This window comes from Bombus impatiens, unplaced genomic scaffold (genome assembly GCF_000188095.3).
Source record: "Bombus impatiens unplaced genomic scaffold, BIMP_2.2 scf_1275, whole genome shotgun sequence".
In the NCBI taxonomy this organism is placed as follows: domain Eukaryota; kingdom Metazoa; phylum Arthropoda; class Insecta; order Hymenoptera; family Apidae; genus Bombus; species Bombus impatiens.
Window position 1 is genome coordinate 1103416 of NT_177694.1, and position 26726 is coordinate 1130141.

At 37.0% G+C, this 26726-nt stretch overlaps 1 protein-coding gene across 1 annotated transcript in view; it reads right to left on the minus strand.

Moving 5' to 3' along the window:
• LOC100749145 (synaptic vesicle membrane protein VAT-1 homolog-like) overlaps positions 1-26720 on the minus strand; it is a 32152-nt gene extending 5432 nt beyond the window's left edge. The window contains exons 1-3 of the mRNA XM_003493633.3: positions 26130-26720; positions 5685-5814; positions 1393-1608 (exon numbers count right to left, since the gene is read on the minus strand). Of these exons, the coding sequence (XP_003493681.1) occupies positions 1393-1608; positions 5685-5814; positions 26130-26434 (651 nt within the window). The 5' untranslated portion in view covers positions 26435-26720. The remainder of the gene's footprint in view (positions 1-1392; positions 1609-5684; positions 5815-26129) is intronic.
• Between the last annotated feature and the right edge of the window lie 6 nt (positions 26721-26726).

The window sequence follows — 26726 nt, forward strand, 5'->3', positions numbered from 1 at the left end:
CACGGTGGTCGATGAGAGAACGAAGGGTTGCTTGGCAACCCTCACACCCCTGTCGTTCCGTGCACCAGCGGCGGCAGCATCCCCCGTAGATTTTCGTCGTCTCAACTTCCAACGATGCTACGCGACGCGTATAGACCAATGAGTGGCGCGGGGTGGAGGGCAGAGTAGAGGGGGGTGAAGTAGAGTAGACTAGGAGAGAGAGGGGATGCGGAGAGGGGGAGGTAGGAGTCGCGGGGGCGATGTAGTTAGCTTCGAATGTAACCTGTTGAGCCGTATTGATCCCGACGTACCTAGTCGGCTGCTCCCGCCTTCTCCTTCGACGACATTGAGAGAGAAAGCGTTGCACGGATGTGACTCGAGCAGACTTCGCGAAAGGGGCAGTAACCTTGCATCGTGTAGCGGACTCTCTCTCTCTCTCTCTCTCTCTCTCTCTTTCTCTCTATCTATCTCTCTCTATCTATCTATCTCGATGGGTCGTAATTGCCGCGCGATCCTATCCCTCTTCCTTCCGCTTTTCTAAAATGCGATTTTCCCTCCCCAGGAGTAACGACGAGACACGGTGAATGATTTTTTGGATAAACCTTTCACCACGTTGAAGATGGGACGCTTACAATGGGAGGACGCTTTTAATTTTCGGATAGAAGTATCTCGTGATTTTCGTTGGGGGACACGAGATGTCTGATGGTTCTGACTTTGGTGGTAAGGGCTGTGATAGGTACTTGTATATTTCATTTCTAGGAGAAGCTTCGATTTTGCGTAAGCGTTAGTTGCGATTACATTTCCCTTGTTTTATCGCGGTAGTCGCAGTATTCGCAAGGTTTTGGTAACTAGTCTGGGGATATTTTTAATTGGTTAAAATTCTAGCTAAGTTTAATTCGTAATTTAGATCGTGTTATTGAAAGAGGATAGGGAAAAAGGTGAAACATATGCTATTCGTACTAACGCGTTAGAACATTTTCCCTCTTTTCTCTCTCTTTGAAAAAGTACTGTAAATATTTGATAACTAGGAGCTTTTGAATCGTTTAACCAAACATAGTTCGTTAACAATGAAAGAAAATGCGAATAATTCTCTTCGATCTTTTTACGTAACGGAAACTAAGTACAAATAAGCAAGTAAACCGCGCAACAAATAATCGCGTATCAACTATATCAATCTATATGATTAACGAGTAGCAAACGATCACTTAACGGTTGCATAAAACGTTTTAACAGCCTAACAATTAATTCGATCATCTTCAATTCTCCAGAGCAAGATTTTACAATGTTTCTTTATATCATTTTCTTCTGTCGTCTCCGTCTTTGACGCACAGTGCGGTTGTCTCTTGGAATATTTTTCACGTTAGATAATTGCGGCGCTTTTTATCGCTGCATCAAAGAGAAGAGATGACTTACCACACCACCGCCGGCGCTGTGAAGCACGAGACTCTTTCCAGGCGTCAAATTGGCCAGTTCGAACAGCAGTATGTAAGCAACAGTGTAGTTCATCGTGATTGCCGCTGCATCGAGGTAACTCATCCCGGCTGGTAGCGCGAAAACGGAGGTGGCCGGCACGGAGACGAGCTCTGCCCACGCCTTGTGATCAGGAAGTGCGACCACTCGATCGCCCACCTGAAAATAAGTAGTCAAATGTTTCCTGTACATTAACTTTATTACCATCTCTCTTTTTTTTCATCTTTAAAATTAGCACTGTCTTCGTACGCTTTTCTAAATCGATTTTATTGACCCTGCCGCAGTCCTTGAACATCTACGTCTCACTCTCGCTTTGCTTTCAATCCGAAGAAAGATTTTCAATTTTTTTTTTTTTGAAACTGTAGCATTGGCAGAAGAAATTAAACATGTATCAATAACGATTCTTTTATATTTTCCAAAAATCTATGACATTTTCTAACGATAGAAAAATACAATTCTGTTATAAATAACGTAAAAGATACAGCAGGCTTAATACGTATGTTTAATGCATATGCTTCCGACGACTGTTTGGTGTAATCTCATAATATTTTAAAAATCTCTCGTTTGTGACTATCATTTGTGACAAATTCGAAGTTAGAGTTAGATTTTATGTTAGGTTCAGGTTAGGTTATACATCGTATTCAGTTATACATTAACACGTATAAAACGAACGAAGGTTATAGATACTATAGATACTTTCACGCGATTTTCAATGATGTAACGTTCTTACAATGATTGGTACGAAGCCCAGAGCACATAACACATATAGATCATGTAACAATTCGGCGATTGAATTCGAAAACCAATTCCATTCGACCTGATAAAAATTTCAGATTCGAAAAATTGCGCCTTATCCCTGTTCCCCAGCAGAACGAAATAGGGATCTACTTCGTATCCCCGAATTTAAAAGGTATCGACTTCCAACTCCCTCTATTTATACCCTCCGTCGTATCCGCAGCCCAAAGCATATTTCCTAAATTTTCCAAATCTTTTTACGAACCTATCACGATCAAACAAGTATTACAAATTATTATGGTCGCGTCGCTTCTTCATCGATCTTCAAATATCTGTACACAGGGGCATAACGCTTGCCGCCATCGTTGCAGCAACAGCGTGATATAACGCATCCCGATAATTCCTTCAAACAGCGATTAACCATCTTCGAATGAGAACCCCTGCGGCAAGGCAGATTATCCCATAAAGAAGCGAGTAAATGAATAAAACAGAGAGAGGGAAGATCGCCACATATAAACCCAACAATGCCAAGAACTCGAGGAAGCGAGCCAGAGGGGAAGGAAAGGTCTGGGTTAGAGGGCGCTGCGTGCTCGAATATTCCATCTCGAAAAGCTTCCCACTTTCGCGTATATACTCTCTGTACAGGATGTTTCAAAAATAGGTGGCCAATCTTCGGTACTGTATTCTACTCTCCCTCAGGAAGGGAAAATGTTACATAAACATTAGTCTCTGGAAAATCTTCCTCTTCGAGATATAAATACTCCTTGTTTGTTTCGAAATTTTACGTGCGTATGCTGTTACGCATAACGACGGCTCGTGAAAATATCCAAACATTTACCATACGAAATTTCTATACATATACCGTAATTTATTACGCAAAACATTTTGCACGGTCAATTTCAAGATTAGAACATTAGAAAAGCGCTAACTAACGAAACTTTATTGGCGTTATTTGCTTTATTTATTCGTTTCTCGATAACAAACAACTTTACGCGTGTAATTTATTTCTCCAAAACTGTGCCGGTTTCGAAAGGTGGAAATTCGATTCCAGCCACGTATCAGAAACAACGAAACCGGAAATTTCTAAAGAAGCGGAGAAGTGATCAGTTTGACTCGTATTACGCGTTATTTATATTATTCCTATTGCAAGGTAATATTTCTGAAACATCCTGTATATGCCGTATAGGCTGGCCGGTCGTTTACACGCGCTGCTCGGATATTTGACCCTAAAGCCTTAAACCTGGTATCTTCTCCTCGGTTCTCCCCCTCGTGACCTCGAGCAGTTTCGCGAGTCGCGAAAATAGACCACCCCAAGATGCGAGAGACAGAGAGAAAGGAGGAAGAGTAGAGTTTGGAGAAAGAAGCGTTTTCCTCTGGCGTCTACCAGAGTACCCAGCTCGAAGAGTACCGTGGGACTCCACCCTTGCGGAAAGATTAGTGGGTGAAAAATTCAAGGACGACGCGATGGACTGAACGCGGAACGACTATTTCGAGAACGAATTTTCCTTCGGGCGGGCTACCGCTTTGCCGCCAGACGTTTTCTGTCTGAGAGTGAAACGATCGCTTTTTCTTGCTTCATAATGAGCACCGGACGCGTTTTTCGTTGAGAAACCTTTTTCCTTTGACGGCTTTTTTTTCTTGACTTTTTTCACCGACTCGAAGGAATGGTTGAGCTCGTAGAAAGAATTCCGTTTGCTTACGAGAACGAAAATATAAATTATGACTGACTGTAACTTTGCGTGTATTTATCATAAAGCGAGTAAAACTGGAATAAATACGTACACACGCATTTTCTTACGTTCCGAGTGACAATCGAACGGTTGAAAATCATATTGCTTTGAGTCAAGCTTTTGAGAATCTAGCTTCTCAAATCTGGAGTCTGGGAGTCGCGTATTTCAACTCGTCAAGGTATCGCCCTCTAATCTCACGGTCCATTAAATTACAATTCTATTGTCTGTACGTTTCTACAATTTAAAGGAGTGTAACGATTCGTGGGTAACGATAAACGCGGAATATCATTTTATGAGAAATATCAGTGAGCTAATTTATGGCGTTAGAATTCTCAATCCTTCGTGTGTATCTTAATCGACAGATCGTAAATGTCTATGCTGCTGTATATTTTTACGAACGTAATTACAGAAATGGAATATCGATAGAAATTTGTTCTGCCTGCTAAATATAACGAGCGTTCAAGTACTTTAAATATCGTATATATCGTTGCATGTTGTACATAGATTTTTGGAATCTTAAATTTCTCAAAAGTGCATCAACAGCCGCAGTCTATCAATCGAGTCACCACAATCTACTCCTAGTTATCTTTATCGGAAAAAATTTCTCTCCCTCCCGTTAAATACGACAATCAAAAACCGAAACGGTTGATATTTCACGGATAACCACCACGTGGCGTCCGGGGCAAAACCACCACGGGAGAAAGATGATTCGACAGTATAATAACGTTCCTAAGCGTGGCGTCGTCGCTTTTTCCTCAGTGGACACAATATTTTCCATGACACAACGTTGCGTTGGCTCGATATGTCGCTGGGAAATATTAGACGTCGTCTCTGTCCGGAGGCAACCATGGAAAAATCGATAGGAATCGAGCCAGCTCAAAGGAATAACTATCGAGACTAGAGTATATTACGTTGCAGGTGAAAAGAACGAAAGTACACGCCTCTTTTTTTCCCCTTAACACAAATTTGCATTTATTATCATATCAAGCGATTCTTCAGCCACCCTTTCATACATATTTTAGGGGATTGTTGATGCAGATTATACGCTGTTATGCCACGAATAAAAGAGCTACACACAGATAAATATATCGTTTTAACACTGACCTTACCAGACCTGGGTCACATGAACGGTTTCGACATTTAATTTAAAATTGTACATTTATTGTTATTTCTATTGTTCGTCTAACTTTATGTAAATCCTGCTGTTAACAAAAATTGAGAAATCGATTAATCAGATAATATAAGAATTTACATAAAGTTAGACGAACAACGATAATAACAAATGTGCAATTTTACATTAAATTTTCCAAACGGTCACTTGACCGGGTGTGATAAGGTTAGCATTAAATCGCTGATAAACATTTATCTATTAAAAAACTTTTGTTCAAAGCATGAAAGATGTTCCAAGGTTGGTGGTTGGAAGTACACGATGGGCATAAATCAAAGAAAAATGCAATCAGAAGTGCGTGAGAATTCGAAGGGGAGAGACTATGGAAAAATAAATAAATAAAATAAGATAAAATAATTCTTCGTGAAGATTTTTAGAAATTATTTCGATGAATCGTTTGAAATTCTTCGTTTGACGTTGATAAGCAAAGGTGATGATACTTCGTTGAAGATTTGAATTTGATGGTTCGCAGAATTTGAATAGAGCGCTGAGAGTTGAGAATAAGTTAAAGATAACTGCTTTTTAAAGACTCTTCGTCGATAAAACAACCGACAAAGCTGGATGTAAAGTTTTCTGGCTGGGATGTTCCTTGGTTCACTTACTTTAAAGTTCTCCACGCCCTCGCCAACTTGCTCGATGTCACCTGCGCACTCGGATCCCATAATGAAAGGAGTTTTTGGTGGGGAATCGATAGCGCCCTGTCTGGCCATCAGATCTTGGAAATTCAATCCACTGAAAAGACACAGAAATACATTTTATTAAAAAAAACCTGTTATTAATGTAAACACTCTATGTACGCATTAATACAGGTACAATGTTGAAGATAATTCAACGCATTAACAAACTAGTCAACTCAGTCTAAATGTCCTAATACTTATGGTTAGCACTGTACATTTCTTTTTACGACTCCGTAAAACAACCAATTCTGCAAACACGAGCCGCGAGTACGATCGATGATATGGATTAACCGTATGACGTAGGTATAAGTTTTTAGTACTTTCCGACAAACCGACGCTATAGTCAAAAAAAAAAAAAAGAAAAAAAAAGAAAAGAAACGAGGGCTAATTTGGTAAATCTATTTTTAGTGCAGCTCCTCATAGGTATCATTGTCTTATCGCGACAAGTATATTTAGTAGATATAGTTATATACCATAGTAAATTTATCCTCGATATTCCGAACGATTACGCCCGAAGAAGAGACGATAGTCCTGCATCGTCGCTAAAATTCTCTGCAATTGTCCTGCATTGCCGTTATATTCTGTGATAGCATCGGGACAAAAGAATAAAAGTACTGTACCACTTAGCAAAGCTTATCGCATTATGCAGTAACGGGTACCGTAGACACGCGTGCCTGTCCGCTTCTCACGTAATAACGTCGGAAAGGCGGCAATCGATGCAGATAAAATATTCGTGGGCAGTATTCGCGCCGCTTTTCCAGGAAGCAACCTGAACGAGCGGCGTCAGTACTATAGGAAGCACTGATAAAGCATGTACCGGCGTTGTTTCACGGTCCCCGGCGTGGTCGCCACGAGAGAGACACCGGTTGTGCGTTGCGTGCGACGCCAGGCGTCGGTCTAGGCGTCGTGGCGCCTCGACTTACCCTCCCCGTCTGTCAGTCGCCACGTAGGGTTAAACAGAAGCTCGAAGGTAACCGCACACGTGTATTTATACGAGGCGAAGCGGAGGCACAAGTCGCGTGGGACTGCACACGCATCTGAAATGTTCTATTTCAGCCCCTTTTAAAATCCCTTAAGCCGCGTTCATATTAGTCACGTTGTTCTTTATTCTGCGTGTACAGTGGCTACAAAAAGTATTCGTACGCGGCTACATTATTATTTTTTTTTTTTACGTTACCTCTACCTCTTTTTTACATCAACTTTATTACTTATTCTCAGTTCATGTTGAGCCGTATTAAGCAAATGGTGAAACTTCTCTACGGATCGTTTGAGACGATCTTTACATTTCTCCACGTCTTTTACGTGATTCTTTCAACAGAGTCCTCGCCGAGACTTCTTCCTCGTTAACTCTCCCCGTAACAATATCCGTCGAGAATGACGTTTGTTTCTAATAATTTCTGTTTCGAACGTTCATGCGATCGCGGCTTAATGACGCGCAACACTCACACAGACAGAGGCGGCGTAGTGTTACACCTCACGCGCGTGCATTCACGTGCGGCTCTGTCGCCTCCTCGGGACTCGTACTCGAGACTATCATTCCCCGGAACTCCGGAACTGGAAAAATTCTCTCTCCCTCCGAACAGTCTCTATTTTTATCCTTTACGAGCGTACGCGGCAAAAGAATTGGTATCGACTCGGTTGGCGTGACTGGATTCGAATATGAATGTTCCTCTCGTTTGTTACGAAACTGCGGCCATGTACATTTTAATAAAAGCGAAAGATTCCTTTGATTTCTCTTTGTCAAGATCTCCGATAACATTTGCTATTATATATATTAATTTCGTGTTAAAATATAGTTCAAGAGACTTAGGAGCGAGCGAAAAAAGCAATATTTCTCCCTAGCTTAGGTTAATATTTGACATAGCTGGTACTATCTCCAGGTAGACTGACCTCGCAGACGTAGCTGTCCTTGGCCTCGGAAAAAGCCAAAATTAGAAATGGCACTTAGTAACGCGGAGAAAGAGATTGGAGAATGTTCATACAGAAAGGGAAGTGATGGGAAGTGGTAGAGGTCTGCTGTACAGTTGTCTGGAACGGAAATGGGATAATGCAATTGTCCCTCCTATCAGCGGGGGATTACTCAGTTCTCTACAAATACACTCGGGGATACAGGAATTTTAAGCATGCGAACAGTACACTTGCGCATGGCTCGCCTTTCATAGCCTCGGCTGTTACTTATTGTTAGAGTTAATACTAATCTAATGCGGCGAAAATGATATCGAGAAAATCATCGAAACTTCCTGTCGAAACCATTATATGTCAAAAAATTCCAAAATATAGATTGATCGAGAAGAAAGAATTATAAAGTTTTATGTTAGTGTGATGTTGGGTCGATTTCCAAAATACGTAATTCCAAAGTAAGTAATTGTAGGAGAAAAATCGAGTGAAATTGCGCGGGAACATCGAATCCTCCGCTACCATTTTCTCGTCATCCATTCTCTATTTTCTAGGACGTCATTGGTCTGAAAACGAATTTTCAGCGAGTTCTCTGATTGCTAGATGTATGATAAAGCTTTATCGATGACCTGTGTGTGTCACATAATTTCCTGGGAATGACCAGCGCGATGAATCATTGTGCTTGAATCGAGAAATATCACGCAAGAGCGATAATAGACGAGAAAATTGTCATTGTTATCACAATAAAAAATATTTAAAACAACAGGCCAGGAAATTTCTGTCGAATAATCATATCGTTCAATGTTATTCTGCTAAAAAATTGTGTGTAAAAATTTACTTTTGTCAGATAATTATTCAGAATCGAACGAACTAAAGGTAACAATAGTTTAGTAACTGGTAGTCAGTAATTTTCCATTATTTCAGTTAAACGTAATAATTAAAATCAAATAATTACTCTCCAAATTATACTGTCGACACTAACGAATCGCACAGGTCGTCGATTACGATGTAGTATAATGTAATACATGTCCTTAAAATATCATATGTCGTATGTTATACATATATAGTACGTATGTATTATGCTCCTGCAATTTGCAGTGAGTCACGAATCTGTTGGTCGAATTATCAAGCGCAACATACAAGCAGATCTCGTACAACAATTCTATACGTAATTATATATACGATTATGTATACAAAAAATGGTCACTAAAACGTTTCTTTGTTTGTCTCGACAACGTCGAAATTACGTCGGAGTTTGCCTTCTATGTAAAAAAAGTAAAAGTACATTTTATGTTCTACTAGATTCACGACTAATTCTGACATGACCAGTCATCGGACATTTCAATTAAATTCTTGGAAGTTTCTTCAATAATGAAACATTCTTTCTGCTTGGAAGAATTCATTCTATCGATACACGTTATTTCCATGTCATTTGATAAAAGCCTCACGTCTATGATGAAAGCAGCATTCAAGATGAAAGCGGCCTGATCGCAACGAATCATGAAACGCAATAATTTCACCCGCTAAAGTTATCGACAGCAAGGAAATAGCATCGAGTTACGTTTCACTTTGTTGCGGATTTAATGGATTTCACCAGACCAACTTCATTTTCTCAATTTATGAATTGAACGAACTGTAACCGATAAAAAAAGTCATAAATTTCATATTTCATGCTTCGATTCTCATCCGATACGAAGGAATATTGGAAATAAAAGTATACATCCACGTCACAAGTGGCAGCACCGTTTCCGTTAACCAATGTGGATACTTCTATGTAAACAGAACGATACAAGTTAATCCTTCGGCGAACATATACACAGAAAGACATCATGGGTAAATATTCTATCGAGTAGAACAAACATGGCGGATCCACTAACGTCTCGTCGCAAAGAAACGAATATACGCGCTTGAACGAACAAAATCTTCCCTCTTATTTCTCCGTGTAACTTGACCCGTCAATATTACGAAGTTAAGAGGAAGGAACAAAGGAAATGGTACGAAAAAAAGATAATACGCACCGTTTGAAGTAATAGGAGAATCGCTACTACGAACAATTTTATTCTAACGAAGTGAACAAAAGCAAGATTTAGTTGAAGTCAATTATTAAGGAAAGACTTATACACGACGACTATGATGCGTGATCTTCTAATTATTTTTTTGAATATATATAGTTACATCTAATGATATAGTTTTTGATTCTGTACAATGAAAATGCTGCTTAATGCGTCATTATTACCGACAACCGGACAAATTGTACGTGATTCAAAGCCGATCGCGTGACACAAAACATTTTCATTCACTGAAAGGCGCTTAATCTTCCATTACATTCCATATGATTTATCGCTTGTTGTTCTCAATCGTTCGACGATTCAGATTTGAAATATGCTGATTCGATACATTGACTCACGAAGATATTTGATATAGAGAGCTTATCGTAGAAAGCTATCATGTATACGTATATTATCTGAGCTATACGATACATGTTAATATTTTATTAAACATTGTGACGGAACCATTATCATGATTATATTGGTAAAATTTGGAATCAATCCGAAAATGTACATAGAAGTTACAAGGCATACGCAGCAAACATGAACTTGATAAAAAATATTAATATAAAGCACGAATTGTTGTATGAAGTTGTCTTGAATATATACAATAAACAATTCCAGGAAACTTTACCGATATAATCATAATAATCGAGTCTCATTATGGTACTAATGAAATTTCAAAATATTTCGTACAATACACATAATATATTGACAAAAGGCTGCTGTGTATGTTCAAATATTTGCGCAAGTCGCAAATTATAATCATCATAATTCAAAATTAATTCGAACAATGCGTTTTATCGTTCACACGTGTGCGCACGTAACACGTTTATACGTTTTGACAAATATTCGTTTGTTTCAGCGCGGAAGTATTAATTACGCTAGAAAGCTGTACAGGCGTAGACAATTTTGTAGGAGTTATAAAATTTTGCAATCCAACGATTTCCTCCCTGCATTTCATAACGAGGAACAGTTATTTTCCTTCGCTTTTTGTATAATTGCCAGACAATTTCTGGAGCGTAACACGAATCGCATACCGGAATTCGACCGAAGATGGAATTCAGCGCTAAATCGAACGGGAATATCAAAATACCAAATATAGTTACTGGATGATAAGATACGAGAGTACCCTGCATTTTAGTTGTTGCATGATTCAGTTCAAGAAACTCGTGATCAGTGAACTAGTATGTTAATTCTTTCAGAATGCTTTTGAGATTCTTATAATCGATAGAAACAAGCCTCTATATCAGAACCTAGTTCGTGATGCCTATATATAATCAATTATTTTAGTTTACATTAAATCACAACGAATAATAGAATAACATAACATATATATTATCAGAATAGTCTATCATATATTACGATAGAATCATGTATTATAATTTTCAAATTCTCGTTATGACAGTTTATAAAGCTTCGATTATCAATGATTGCGTCATTTGCATGAATGTTACATAGTTAACCATCAGAAACGGATTTGTTCCGTTCTGATATTAAAATCGAGCATGAAACGAGTTCCCAGCAAAGGGCGAAAGGGAAAGGTTCCAGGAGTTACGGGACTACTACGTGAGGCACGATTCGCGATCGCTTAATTCCTCTAAATTGCATGGAATTGAGGGGAATAATTTTCTCCATTCTTGGCACCGACCAATTGTACGGGAGGAAGAACGGCGACCATCGTGGACGACGACATGCAACAACGCACCCCAGGGTCACGCACACCATGTGCGCGAATAAAAGAAGACAGTTAGAGGACCCAGAGAAAGGGAGACCATAGGACGAAGGGGAACAGAAAGCGAAAAGGATGGAGAGTGCGAGGAGGACGAACGAAAAGGGAGCGATGAAGTAAATACATAAAACAAAGAAGTCGAAGAAAATAGAGAGGGCAGAAACTGAGAGAAAGTTGGAAAGAGAACAAGCATATAGCTGTTCGAGCACTTGAGAAAACTGATAATATTAACCATCGTATTATCAAGTATATAGTAAAAATAGTTGCACAAAATAAAAATTGATAGATCGCCATTGATTAATTAAATCAGTATTATTAATCATTGATGTTATTAAACCTTTGTTCCTCGAACTGTAGTTCAACTCGACTTTCGACCATCGAGTCCTCTGAACGCCGCGATCCCTCTACAAACCAGACCGTGAGAGAACGCACTGAACCGGGAGGAAGCACGCGTAAGTGTGCGTGAAGGGACAAGTATAAAAGAGAAGCGAAAATATAAAAGAGAGTAAGTACGACGAAGAGCGTAAGAGATTTATATACGTAGTGACAAGACCCGTGTATTAACAAGAGATCGCATGAACATGGATGAACCCGTATAAAAAAATACGTAGGAGAAAAAAGAAATGACTGGATATCGTTTATGCGAAGCAGTATCGCCCAGTCATTTCAATTGCTATTACGTATTGTTACGTGATAGATGGCAGTCGGATAGGTTTACCTGCAGGAGGAGCGTGGTCGTCGGTCGTTCAATCGATCGACAGGGAAGACATCAAGGCGCCTGCGAAACCATAACCTCCAAGCAAAATCGCATGCACGAATCTCGCGTGACTTGATATATACACATATATATATATATATATCAAAGTGAAGTTGATTCAACACGCAGCGAAAGTGCAGTCCGGCTGTCTGACGATGTTCATGTTCGTACCGCAATTTCTGCGTACAGGTTTTGGTTAGGTTAATACTGGCACGGCTAGCAATGAATCCTTTTAAACTTTAAGGTAGACTCAGGAATTAGTTTGTTGCAAGACTTTAAGATTTCTGGTTTCTTTAAATCTTTTGTGATTAATTACATTCCACTGACAATTTCAAGATAAGATCCGGATTAACAGATAAGACAGATTAATTTATGTAAATACGTATACATGTGTATGCAGTCGAAATCCGATTAAGTGTATACAAGTGTCAAGACGTAATTTTTGAAGAGACTTTCTTTCTTACTGAAATCGTTAATATGAATATCGATCCAAGAATGCAAAGGTTTGTCGTTAAAGCTAGCAATCAACGGAGATTATAGAGAAATAGAAAACAAAAGTCCATCAATAGCTTAACATAGGCGTAATTGCATAAATAATAATAAATATTAGAATTACAAAGCGTGAGTCTAAAAAAGACTCAGCGGCGGTAGTGCGTTGGCTTTCATAGGAGCAGCCAAGATCGTGGCATCGGGTGGGAATTAAAACAGCATGTTCGAATCGATTCGACATATCCTACTCGTCTAATTTCTTTCCAACGAACGTCATTTATCTTCCCGCACGGAGAGATGTGAGCCGTTTATCTGGTCACGCGTTTGCATCTGCTATAAATAAATGCCCAATCAAACATCGATGCAATACTATTAATGACTTTATACTTCAAAACATTACCCAATTTTTCCGATTTTCTGAAACATTAATATGATGAATAATTGAAATAAATTACCAATTACATCGGAGATGACCTTCATTACCAATGCCCATTGATAACTTTCATTGGATCCAATGTAAGTTACATTATAGAATTTCAGAAACTCTTTTTAATACTTCTCATTAAATTAAAATTGACCGACGTCTTCTTGCTCTTAAGTCATCACCGTGGGACTTACGGTCAGTATGACGTTAACCCATGACAATTAATATGCTTCTAAGTAGGAACGCATTACCCCCAATTATCGCTGCTAAGACTTCCATGCAGCTTCCTTAAGCGTTTATAAGAAATATAGCGACGATTATTTCCAGTCTACTCTATACTCGTCATCAGCAACGAACTATAAACTATAACTGAAAACGTTCTGCTACATTGATTTTATAAAAAAAAAAAATATCTTAATTAACCATCACTTTCTATGCAAAATAGAAGTAAATTTCAACCTCGTAATAAGATCTGGAATAAGATATTGCTGGTCACGTGACGTGCGGTAGGCATAGTGGGGCGTCGTTGTAGGTAGTGTAATTATTGGTACAAAGGGTCAAAATACGACTAGTATTTAAGGAGTGGGATACACGCACCTAGTCGCAGAACAGGCTGCGGCAATCTTCGGCTAAATGAAGCATACATCAGACGTCTTCATGACGTACGAGGCGCCCAACGATTTGTTTACGAGTCACTCTCCAATCGGAACTCTTTGTTTTCGTTGTTGTGTTGAGCGCAAATCGAGGAACTATCCTCAACGTTTGTATATATCAACCGATTAAATTACGACGAAACGATCATGAACCATGATACCCATCTACGGGTTCTCTACAGCGAACGATGAACGAGTATTATTCTAGATAATTCTTCTAGCATACGTATATACAAAAATAGTAATTTAACATTCGAATTAATATACACAAAACAATCTGTAATTCAATGTTCCATCGATATTTCAATGATATTAGTTAGAAAATATTTTAACAGTTATAAGCGTAGTGGAAAAGAAATTTTTGAAATTGAACGACCCACGAGATGTCATGATTTCTTGTAGGTCACCATCGCGCGTTGAAAGAATGGAAAAACACGAGGCACAGAAACAGCATGGAAAACATATCAGCAAGCAATAATTATTTTGCACGATAGATGACCCCGCCGTCGTCATGGAGTTATCAATTGTTTTCAAACTGGGCGAGAATACCGATACAGAAGCTCTTTGTTATTTTTTATCGTCTTCGTTGCAACCACCATATGTGCGCGAGTCCCGATCAAGACGAATCGTTTCGTAAAGGGTGGTTTCCCTAGCTTTTTCTATGCACCAGGCATTGACCTCGATGAATGTTGAAGCCCGCGATAACATGTGCCACATTTCTGAAGGGAATTAATTGAAGCCAAGATAAAATGAACGGATAATAAATTGACCTTTACGAGAAAACTCTAGAAAACTATCACAATTGTCAGTCACGCTTTCTTGTATGATACAATACACATATGCAATTTGAGTCATGAAAATCAATACATATAGAAAATGTTTACGAATATATTACATGTATTATAGAAACTATTTTGAAATTTCAATAAAATACGACTGCCAAGATTAAATCGGTAAAGTTCGAAACAAAATAAAATGTACGAAGACAAAATGTACGAGATATGTATTTACAGAAGAAGCGTACGTTTCGCAGAGATCCCAAAATTATTTAAATTGTCGATTATCCGGTATATAAGATTCATAAGAATTTATTACATTATTAAATTTATATGGATTTAGTTAGATTTATTTCTATAAGTGTTCAAATACTTCCGTAAGCACTGACATGATAAATTAAAACCTAGTAGCATATATTTAAAGCGCAATTTCTAAAAACATGGTTTGTCCTTCATGCCCTTAATGTCAATTTCCATGAGCTCTACTCTGGCTATCAGAGGGACACCCATCAATCCTCATTCCCACGAGTTCCTGCCTAACCATCGATTCCTTCAAATAGATCAATCCTGTCCACAATTGAAACCCTCACGTGGTTCGTCATCTCCCCTCTGCATGCCTTACTGCATTTGTATTCGACTATACAACGTGGTATATCACTAGTAGCGTATACATACTATTCCAGACCAGAAGAGGGGAAGGTTAATTTGCTGCCGGGCATAGCTTGGGCACAGGACTGAAAATAGATCCTTCATCCTAACACCAAATGTGTCTCTGCTTTCAAAGGACACAGGAAACTGGGGAACAAAATTTTTACTCCCTACTGTTTCCTTTTCTATTTCCGCCATTGCCGCTGCTGTTAAGTACTTCTTCGAATTTGATACAGGATTATTGTTAGTGCTGATCCGCAAGTGGTGGCCATCTTTCGACGAGAATATTGATTAGAGTAGTCGTCGGGCAAACAAAAGAATTCCAACATAGTAATTCGATAAGCCACTTCCGTTTCGCTTTACAGTCTTCGGATGTAACGTTTGTTCTTGAATACTTTTTGCTTCTAGATTAGGTAATCTACCTTTTTAGGTTACTTTAGTTTCCAGTCCACGATTCGAACGAGGTTAATTACGTAGTTAGGTCTATTGTAGGTGATAGTCATTTTCGAATACTAAAGACAGGGAGAAAGAATTTGTCACGACCTGAATAGGCCAATTGATTAGAGTAGCCCACCGGGAAACGAAAGATCCGGGTTTGTATCCAGGGGTTCGGTTAATTCGTCGCATACTGTATGTATCATTTCTTCTGCAACTGGTGACCTCTACGTGTTACAAAATCAGTTTATAACGACGGTTAAAAAGAGAGAAGATAAAGTTCAACGTCCTGTTTTTGAGCCAAAAGCTACAATATGCTACGTACTTTGGAAGTTTAATTATAAACAGCTGTATATTACATTAATGCTAATATGTTAACATATGGTAGCACGTATTATAAAGAACATCTATTCAATGGAAATATACGTGTGCTGACGTTTAATAAGAGAGTGGATTAACAAATTCTATCCGAACAATATGTGTCCAGCTTAAATAGACAACGAATGGACATGGTCCACCAGCGATAGAAGATTACGAACAAAGGGAAAAGCGGAAATCATGTGCCACCGCGTAAATCATCCGTGAATACGCTGCATCACGTCTAATTACACGGGACACTTACTTTCCTCTGATCCTGAACATGAGAAATGCACGTGTTAATGTCAAAAATTAATAGTACCATTAAACATTTTCATAATTAAACAAGGACAGCTAGATGTTTAAAAGATATTTATTTTAAAGATATCCGAAATAAATTATTAATCTTCTTACTATTATCGGCTACATAACATTAAAGATTATTCGAAGGTTAATTACCGAGAATAATGTAAATAAATTACTAATTTTTGTATTATTATTGACTATATTTAATATAAAATATTTGTTTTGAGGTTAATCGTATAGGGAATATTGTATAGGGAATTATTATTGACTATATTTAATATAAAATATTTGTTTTGAGGTTAATTGTATAGGGAATAATGAAAGTAGTAAATTAAAAAAATGTTTCTATTATTGGCACGTTTATAAATATTTCATAGGTATAATCTATTAGAACACCCGGTACATGACTGACCAGATGTAGACGCGAAGAATTGAAACGGTAAGAACAGCTGCGGTTCCAAACGCGAGCTGTTATTGTTTTTCTGACTCATGAGTGGCAATAACGGAATGTCAACAGAAGTGTCGCTTCTGTTCAACTGCGAACTATTTTCCGACGTACTTTCAAAGCAACTGTGTTTGACAGCTTTAAGAAGAACCATTATTTCGCAGTATATTGCCGATCAGTAATATCTATAGTAGACAGTAAAGAGCTACATGTTCTGCGAAAATCCCCCTACAAGTTAAGAAATTATTGAGAGGAGAAGAAAGATATGAATTCGAAAGATAGGAAAGGTAGAAATGACATAACCTATTGTTCGACGAAAGCTTTAAATTGAAATTGTAACGTACAATTTTTAATTTATTTTTGACAATAAGTAATGATTTTTGCCGAAAATATTGTAAAAAAATACAAACGGATCGATATTGTAGAAAATAATTTATATCCGACTGAAAGAGCATTTGCTGAATCCCGAAGTTCAGTCTGAAGAGTGGGGTTCAGCTGTAATAGGGGTAGGGGGTTCATGGTGTTCCATGAATTTTGTGCGCATGCATCCGTAATCCGTGTGCATTGCGTCTGTACGTGTTTGTGCGTTTGTGTGTGTGTGGGAGGGGATGTAGAAAATACGGGTGTGGTTCGATCAATACGAACATCCCATGGATCCATCGGTGCGTGCCTCACACAGGTATACACGTTTGTTTGAGGTGATTCACCTCAAATTGTGACCGTCTATAAAAGTTATTTCAGTTTAAAATCCTACCTTTAACTCCTTATCATTACGTAAAATATATATCTTCGAGAGTTAACAAATCTTTAAGATAAAGTTGCAACGCTCAATACCTGCTATACTCAAATATTGATAATAGTAATAATATTGACAGAAGTCAATTTTTCTAATAATTATTGTAGCTATTATATATTGTATCGTATATTGTATTGTATTATATATTGCATTATATATTGTAATAGAGGAAGGTAATAAATTTTGAGGTTAAGAGATCATAAAGTGTTCGAAACCTATATATTATGATTACGATCGTATTTATTACATTCTAGAAATTATCAACAACTTTATTATTACAAAGGAAGAAATGTAACGAACAGATGTTCGACAGAGTTATTTTTAAACCTAACCTATAGGACGTGTTTGTGTGGGTCTCGCGCAGAAAAATCGTCAGTAAAACCCGACGGAAATGAGGCTTGCACGGAGAAGAGATTACGGTATATCGACTGTTGAATGGTATCCGTTCAGTTTCCCATAGCCCCGATATTAAGACCTCGTTAATGTGATAAAGCCGGTTAGTCAGATATAATGGCGCCTTTCATTAAGCACGTTGAAAGGTTGCTTGGTAAAGTTGGTGTACAAATACCGAATATACATATATTCGTATCGTGTAATCTAATATACGTTTTGTCTTGTGTATTGTGAGACATAAAGTGAGTTATGCCCACGACTAATTTCGAGGTTTCGTTTGAACAGCAAAATTAAGTGTTCCTATAAGTACTTAAACGTATTAAGGCGAGTACACATTGGCATAACTTTCTTTCACTATTTTATACATATATCATAATATGTATATATACATAAAAGATATAAAAGTTTTCTTTACTTAAACATTTGAGGGCTTTATCTTACTAAGTCAACCTAACATTCTAACATTTCTCAATTATCAAAAATTGTATATGTTTAGTTTTATCATTAAACGCATACAATCCTAATTCCATTTTTCTTCCTTTTATTATGCTTAATTATTACACAACGCAATCGCGTAAGAGTGAAAGGGGACTAATTTTCCAATAAATCTAAAATACTTTTGCGATAGCAACAGAAGAAATTATGGTAAAGGAAACACGCTGTCACAAAGCCGGAATTAGGAAGGTCGAGTAGCGTTTGCTCAACTGGTATTCAAATATTAGATCGACAAATATTGGGTATACTTCTGCTTATTCGCGTAAAAGGCGTACACTGACCCACAATTTCAGGTCATTGTAATTTATCATACACAAAAGTCTCCGTGTAGGTACACTTTATGAAAGAAAATTTACTTTTATTAAAATGTATGTATTAACTATAATATTAATTACGCAGACTATATATATATATATAGAATATCATGTAGAAAAAGAAATCCAAAATCAAAGAGTAGAATTAGAAAACAATTTGTGATTTCATGAGAACCTGTCATAATTAACTTAACATTGATTACAAAACTTTTATTCTACGAATAAAATAAGAAATTCCTGGCCCGTGACGTTAGGAACAATTTTAATTTCATGTCTTTAGAATGTTGTCTCTATGGATCGGCTGGATATCGGCGAGAATATTTTTTGAAAAAGAAAACGCGATTTCAAGAATCGGTTACCCTGGAACGAGTCCAGCAGCGATTCACGAGTTCTCTCGTAACGAACTTTAAACAATAGGTTTATACACGGGGAAACTACACGCTCTAATCTGCTTATTGTAATCCACTCGTGAGAGCGAGCAAGCGCAATTTCAAACTGATTTACCAGGCGCGCTAGCTACGGATCGATTTCTTCCGCGAAGGTTTGTCAGGATCAACGCTTCGTGTGAATATTAATTAGATGACGAAACCGTAGAAATTTCCCATTTTCCGAGATACATTGAAATATTGCAAGTTACCCCTATCATTTACCTTTCAAGCATAGTTATATTATACAGCCTGTTAATAATGATATAACGACTAAAGTATTTGAAATTGAATGCAGGATGGCACAAAGGATATGATAAAACGTTCTTCGGATTCAAAACAATATACTGTCATTTGTATCGAATTTTCTTTATCGAACATTCACAAAATAGAAGACGAAGTAACGATATTAAAATATGTATCGACAAAACGTCTATATCATCCCCATTTCATCGCGTGAAACGATTATGAGCATATACGCAGTGTAACTGAGGATCACAGAGATTGCTGTCTGAATCACACGCTTCACTTGTGACACACAACTTGGGCTGGAACACGATAGGTAACGTAGGTATGCGCACGCACGGTCACACCGTGGAAAATTGCATCTTAGAAAAGCACGCGGATGAATTATCGTGTTATACTAATTCAGTGTCCGACGATGCTTTGCGCATGCAGAGTATACACCTCCAGAAACGTGGTTCATCCACCGTGTTAACATTTTCAACCGGAAAATAGCACGGATGAAAGCGAGAAAAAGTTTCATGCGGAACGATACCAGTTTGTATACCTCGAGTACTGCTCTAATGAAATTTACGACGTTATTTGCTATTCGTGTTTCCGCGCATAATGCAAACGTAGTAGGATATTTCCTTTATGTATGTGCTTGTAAGTTTGCTCCCCCCCCCTCCCTCGCCCCCTCTGCTTTTCTTTTTCGTGATTATGAGAGCATGTTTGACGGAGTTTGAGAGAAAGCAACGATTGTAGGCGTGGAAATGCGTTCAGGTCGAATTGTAATAGATCACACATGTTTATGCGTTTATGGTAAATTTACATATGCAAAATTGTGCAAGTTATACGTAATATGTAAAATTATATCAAGTATTTGAGATACCGATTATAATACTTAGAATTTAGAAGATAAAACAAATCCTTCTATGGATTCTATATAGAAAAGAGGGAACGAATCGAAACATTAAAAATTGCCGCGTGTAAATAAAATTTATCTTATCGCTGATTCAACTGATTCGCTAGAACTTTCGCTGGCATAATCGAGCGCAATACCGACCCACGATTGGTAAAATTCGTTTTTATCGCGATTTACAACGGAGAGAAACTTGGTGTACTTAGAAAGCGCAGTGGAATAAAAAACGTAGAAAACTGATCAACACAACAACCGACAAAAGTTTCTTTCGTGTCGTTATCGATTCTTCGAAATGCTAGCTTAAGGAATGTTTTAGACTAGTTTTAGGTGAAATTATTTGGGTAGAACTTTTGAAAAATAAAAGGAAGAGATCTATAATCTTAATTGGCTATAAATTAAAAAAAATTATGAAATAGAAAAATTACTAGGCTTAAAATGGCGCTATATATGTTGTTAGAAGTATACTCTACATAATACCGTGAAATTTGGATAAATCCGATGAATTGCCAATCAGTCGTTTCCCAACTTCATAGCGGTGACTCATACGTGCAAGTGGGGATCACTATCCCCGTACCATAATTTCTCATAGTCTTATTCCCCTTTATCTGTTGACAATCTTACGTGGACAATTTACGGAAAGAACGGTCGTAAAATTTATTGAGTCTATTTCTTAGAATCTCTTCCAAATTGACCTCTTTTATGATTCTATACATTTTTCTTTGAAGCGTCTAACCTTCTTAATCTATCAAATTTTTCGTTTCTTGTAATTGAAAGAAATAAAAAGAATTGGAAAAATGAAACTGTTCATTTTCTCTCGAGAAGGGTACCCTGTCTAATTTTTACCCTTCCCGCATCTAATGAACCACTCGTAAATTATTTCATGTATATTGTTAAAAATTAAATACCGCAACTTTATATAACATAAATCGTTTTCTATGTGCTTTCAGAATTTTGTTGCTAAAAATAAATGAACAGATAATTATGAAACAAAGAATGTAATTTATAATATTATAGATAGAGCATCGTTCAAATATAGACAATAACAATACTCATGACTATATTTACATATAGTTTTTAAAATTTATTAACGAATAGACTGTTGATGATGAGAGTGAATCACCAATACCGATAATCTAACCTATAAATAATTTTTTCTACGTTACATTTACTTTTATATTATTCGTATTATTCCTAACAAATACTCGTTGTGCTGCAACAAATACGCATTTCAATTCCTCTCGTTGGCTGCCAGCTAACGATCATTGGCGCTTGCGGAGATGGGAAATTTTCAAATGAGAGCTGAATTGTCCGGAGTCTCAATCACTAATGTCTACGCGTCAGAGACGAGACGTTTCTCTACGCAGGCATGCCAACCTGATGACCAACGCTTGGAACGCTTTCAATTTTCATCCCCTTTCAAATTACTTTAGTGTACTCAATTTTTCTAGACAATTCTTAACGATCGTTAAAACACGAAACTTTTGCCAAATCGCTGCATATGTGAACAACAACTCTTCTTATAGTCAGCATCGTATAAATGAAAATTTGTTTCATACTGAAAATTTTGTCTGTTTCCGTTGTGTTTTATTCTAACCTCTAATCGAAAGCAATTTTTAATTTATTACCTCGGAGAGTGAAATTATTGTTACATATATATTTATATTACGTAGTATTATAAGTTCTCGTTATAGTTCCTCCAAAAGGAGTATCCATTTGCTCATTAAGAAATAATCAAGAGTACTTTCGATAATACTCATTGACAAACATTTTCTAAAGACAATCGAATTACCTAGAGTGGCCCGGATTTCTCTCCCAGCGATTTCAAGCGAGGCACTCTTCCCTGGGCGCGTCGCGCGCATACGCAGGGGTGCCAGCAGCAGCGTGTAACGAACGTCTGTAGTCGTGCAGACAAATTCATTCGAGCAAGCATTGGCAGCGTGATATCTTTCTATGGGGGCTATTTTCTCATCAATCCCAATCGCTTTTATGAAACGTGACTCACGCGTGAAAAGGTCCGCACGCCTTTGGCGAATCCGATTCTCCCCCTATATTCGCTATCCTTCTCTACTACTCTCTCTTTCTGTTACATATTATGTACATACTATGGTCACTTCGAGAAGAGAAAAAAAAACACGCTTCACGAGCTAGAGCTATCTGCAAATAGGAAAAAGAGCCGTATATACTCAGGACTGATTTTTTCATGGTCAAGAATTCTGGATACCTAACCTTCACTATTTAGTTAACAGTGAGTTTCAGGCGTTAGCAGCCCCAATATCATTATCCCCGTTACCATGGTGCAGAAGCGGATGCCACTTTGTATTGGAGAAACACATAATGTCGAATAAAAGAACGACGAAATTACGAAAAGTAAATTTTTTAGAAAATCCGTTTGTAAAGTATTTATTACTCAATTGTTCAGCGAAGAAAAAATATCGTCATCGGATGTTATCAGAATTTCCCTATTGACAGAGCAGCAATCTTACGAATATCGACAAGTGGCAATAACATTGACGTTTGAATTATTTAAGCAAACTTGTTTCGAGTGGACTGTTAATATTATAAGCTCTTTTGCGAGAAATAGGCTTTATAGGCTAAGAATAGAGCTTTACGTAAAATACAATATGCAATAATAAATCAAAGAAAGCAAAGAAAGTAGGATTCGAAATGTTGAACAGATCTTTTGCATCTCCATAACATCATCATTGATTAGAGTACTGCGCAAATGGTCGTGCGAATTTTACGAACATATAACGCTTTCTAAAAGACGAAGCTTCGCGCGAACGAACTCAGTGTTTTATATAATTGCACAAAAGAAAGGAAAATAGAAACATTTTTGTCTTTTCATAATCGTAAAAATATTGAAATACCTTACAGCATACATCGTAAGGTACGGGAGATAACGCTGGTTTATCGCTTGAAAATTAGTCGTAATATCCGCACGCCATTTGTAACGATACGGTGACACGAGTACGATCGCGGAGAATGAAAAAAGAGTTCAAAATGTAAGTAACGAAGAAAGTGAAATTTATTAGAAAAAAATAGGGTATTAAAAGTGGTCGAAATCTTGGATTTTTGCAATTGTAATTCACTTATGTGAATAATATCGGTTAGAAGAGTGACACAGATAAGAAAAAAACATATTTTAAGGAATTGATTTGAAACAGAAAATTATCAATTATTCAACTATTTAGCGAAAGAGAAATCTGTTTTCTTTTACAATTAAGTCAATATTCTTTAGATTTTGGAAATCTCTAATAAAATCTACATAATTACAAAATAATTAAAAACAATCCTGCTCCGAATTATAATATCGTTCTTATTAAATAGTATTTTGTTCGATAATTATCTTAATAAATAACTTACTTTCACGATAATTATTCTTGTAAATATTTCAAAATTGATGATTTTTGTAGTATATCAATTCCCTAGAACAAACCAATGCTATGTACCCACATAATGTATAAACGTAATGCAGGAACTAAATATTCCCGAATATCCCTTGTATGTCGTAGTTAAGTACATGCATTAATGGCATGGTTACCTATCTAATAATCCTTTTTCCCACGTCCGAATTAATGGATCGTAGATAGAGCTATCAGACGCGGTTTTCCAAAGGCTGGCTACTTCCGATGTAATACATAGCCATAACCATAATAACATTTTAATTTTATTCGATTCATTTTCATATGTACATATATATATATATATATATATATATATATATACTAAAATGTGTGCACACTTACATACGAACATGTACATAGCAACACGATCGAACTTCTCAATGTGAATTGTAAAGATAGATGGACAAGACAAAACTGTACCCCCGGATACTCAACAAAGTTGCAGTTAAACGGCTTATCAAACTCCGTTTCGTATATTGCGGACGCATACACGGACATTAAACACATGGATAAGTATTCTATAAATGTAACTGCCTGTTTAGCATACAGACTGCATCGTGTTCTGACGACTGACAATTGTTGCTAATAATATTCAGTGCACAATATTCTATGATGCAAAACTTTCTATACATCGGTTCATTAGATGCAGGTACGTTGTTTTCTCGAGAAAATAGTGATTTCTTTATACCGTATTGGATTTCTTTCGAATGAATTTTATTCTTAATCCGGAAATATTCTTCAATTACTCAATTGTAAAAGCATTCTTTACATTCTTGCTTTTAAAACAGAAAGAAATAATTTTAGAAGTGAATTATATTTTTATAAAATGTTCATTAAAAAATTTACCAAATATTATTTAATTTTTCATTTACATATAATAAATTATAAATAATATATTGTATAAAATATTAAACGAAATTGAACTAGTATCGGAATAAGGAATAAATCTTGTTTAGAAATTGATTGTATATTAAAGTGACCTTGTGCCGAGAAATACTTAGGACATAATTTTAAACTAAACGAGTGGAACATGTACGCATGCAAAACCATTAAATGTTTTTATTAAAATTCCTTCGCATCCGTTATAAAATTACTCATCCGCTTCGTAACGTAGCAATGAAATTCTAATTACCAACGTCTCGGGGAGCAGATACCACGCCTTAAATTTCAAAGATGCAGTGGTATTGTAACGGTCTGTTCGCTAGGAGATCGGAACCTCGACACTATATTTTCTATTTTGTTTTCTTCCCGGCGATTCACCTTGATTGAAACGAATAACAAACTACCGAAACGTAATGCGAGTTGTATCTACATAATATACGTATTATGAATTATAAACTTTAGGTTTACTTGAAAATTTTTCGATAACGAACAATTATTATCAGTCACTGGTATAAAACTAAAGAAATAAAGGAAAGATATTCTATACGTGTTAATACGGGTCTCTGGTTAGTAAAACCAACCATATTTAGCGGCCTTTAACTGCTTTATATTCAAACAGGATAAGAGACGCTATCAAAATGTCGCTTGATTCCGTTAACGTCACATTAATCTTAATTAACTTCCTTTACTTTTCATCCGATTCGCACGAATTTATCGATAAAATGAAAAAATTGTTAATACGACTATTGATTTTACATCGGAACTATCTACGACTAAAGTAAACTTGTACCAAGGGAATAAAAATAAAAAGTACATAAAAAGTACAAAAAATAGAAGGAAGAAATCAAACCTCTTTGCTATATACTTTATAAAAAAAAATCATTCAAGCGATGCAAAAAATCTACTGCTATAAATCTATCAAATTTCTATGAAGAATTATGAATTATGAAATTTTAGTCAGATTAGAACATTTAGTATTAACTGACGCGTTATTCGTATTTTATTGCATATTTTATATAGTAGTACTACATTAACCAACCAAGATTCTGCTTTGTTGGCTAACCGTCATTATGTCTACCATTGGTGATTTTTTGGAGTAGCCCTTTTGTATTACGTATGTAGAATAGACAAATATGTCAAGTGTTCTTTCTGGTGAATTTCCAAGAAATATATTCTCAATATATCCAATAATTGGCCAGATAGTGTCAACTATTATCACTTAGAGAAGCACTACTGTACGGATCATTAAACTGTTCGACCAATTGACTATTAAACTATTCGATCAATTGGTAGCAAATAAACTGCGGATTTTTATGCGTTTATAAGAAATTTGAGGGCACAAATTTGCACAGAATGTACGTAATATGAAAAATATATAAAATAATATAAAACTATATAAAATATCCAAAGCATAGTGCTCTGTATAAATAAAACAATTTCCCACTAACACTCTACCTTTTTAATGATATTCTCAAAAATATGAAATCCGCATTCTAGTACTATATATAGATAATACGAAAATACGTGCATACAGATTAAAATAAAACTTACCATGCTTTGACTCTGATGAGGACCTCTCCCTCCGCGAGGGTGGGCTCGGGCTTCCTCAAAGCCTTGACACTTTTCAATCCGCCGAAACCATTCAGTACAATAGCCCGCATGTCCTTCGGCTCTGGCGTGGATTTCTCCTCGCCGTTCTCCTTCGGTTTATTATCACCGTCGCCATTCTCTTCGACTTTCTTTTCTTCTTCTTTGCTTTCCTTTGGCTCTTCTTTCTCTTGCTTAGACGGCGTCGCTTCCTGAGGTGGCTTTTCACCCTCGGCGCTCGGGCTTGTCTCGTTCTTGTCCTCTGCCATCTTTCCTCTCGATTTCTTTCGCTCTACTCAAAAACGTAGCTCTATCGCTCCTTTTTCTCGCTAGAAGCGCGTAACTTCTTTTTCAATAGAACGACCACGAAGGGTTCTTTTGCCTTTGTATTAATAATTAATGAAAAAACAGACAGGAGCAAGAAAGAAGGAAAATGCCTCAATGAGTCCTCTCTCTCTCTCTCTCTGTATCCCTACCGCGTTAATCAAGACCGCTAGCACGTTTGCACCCGACGAGAGCTAACGTTGTTCTGCGCAATTTTCCGCCACAGTGGCAGGGAAC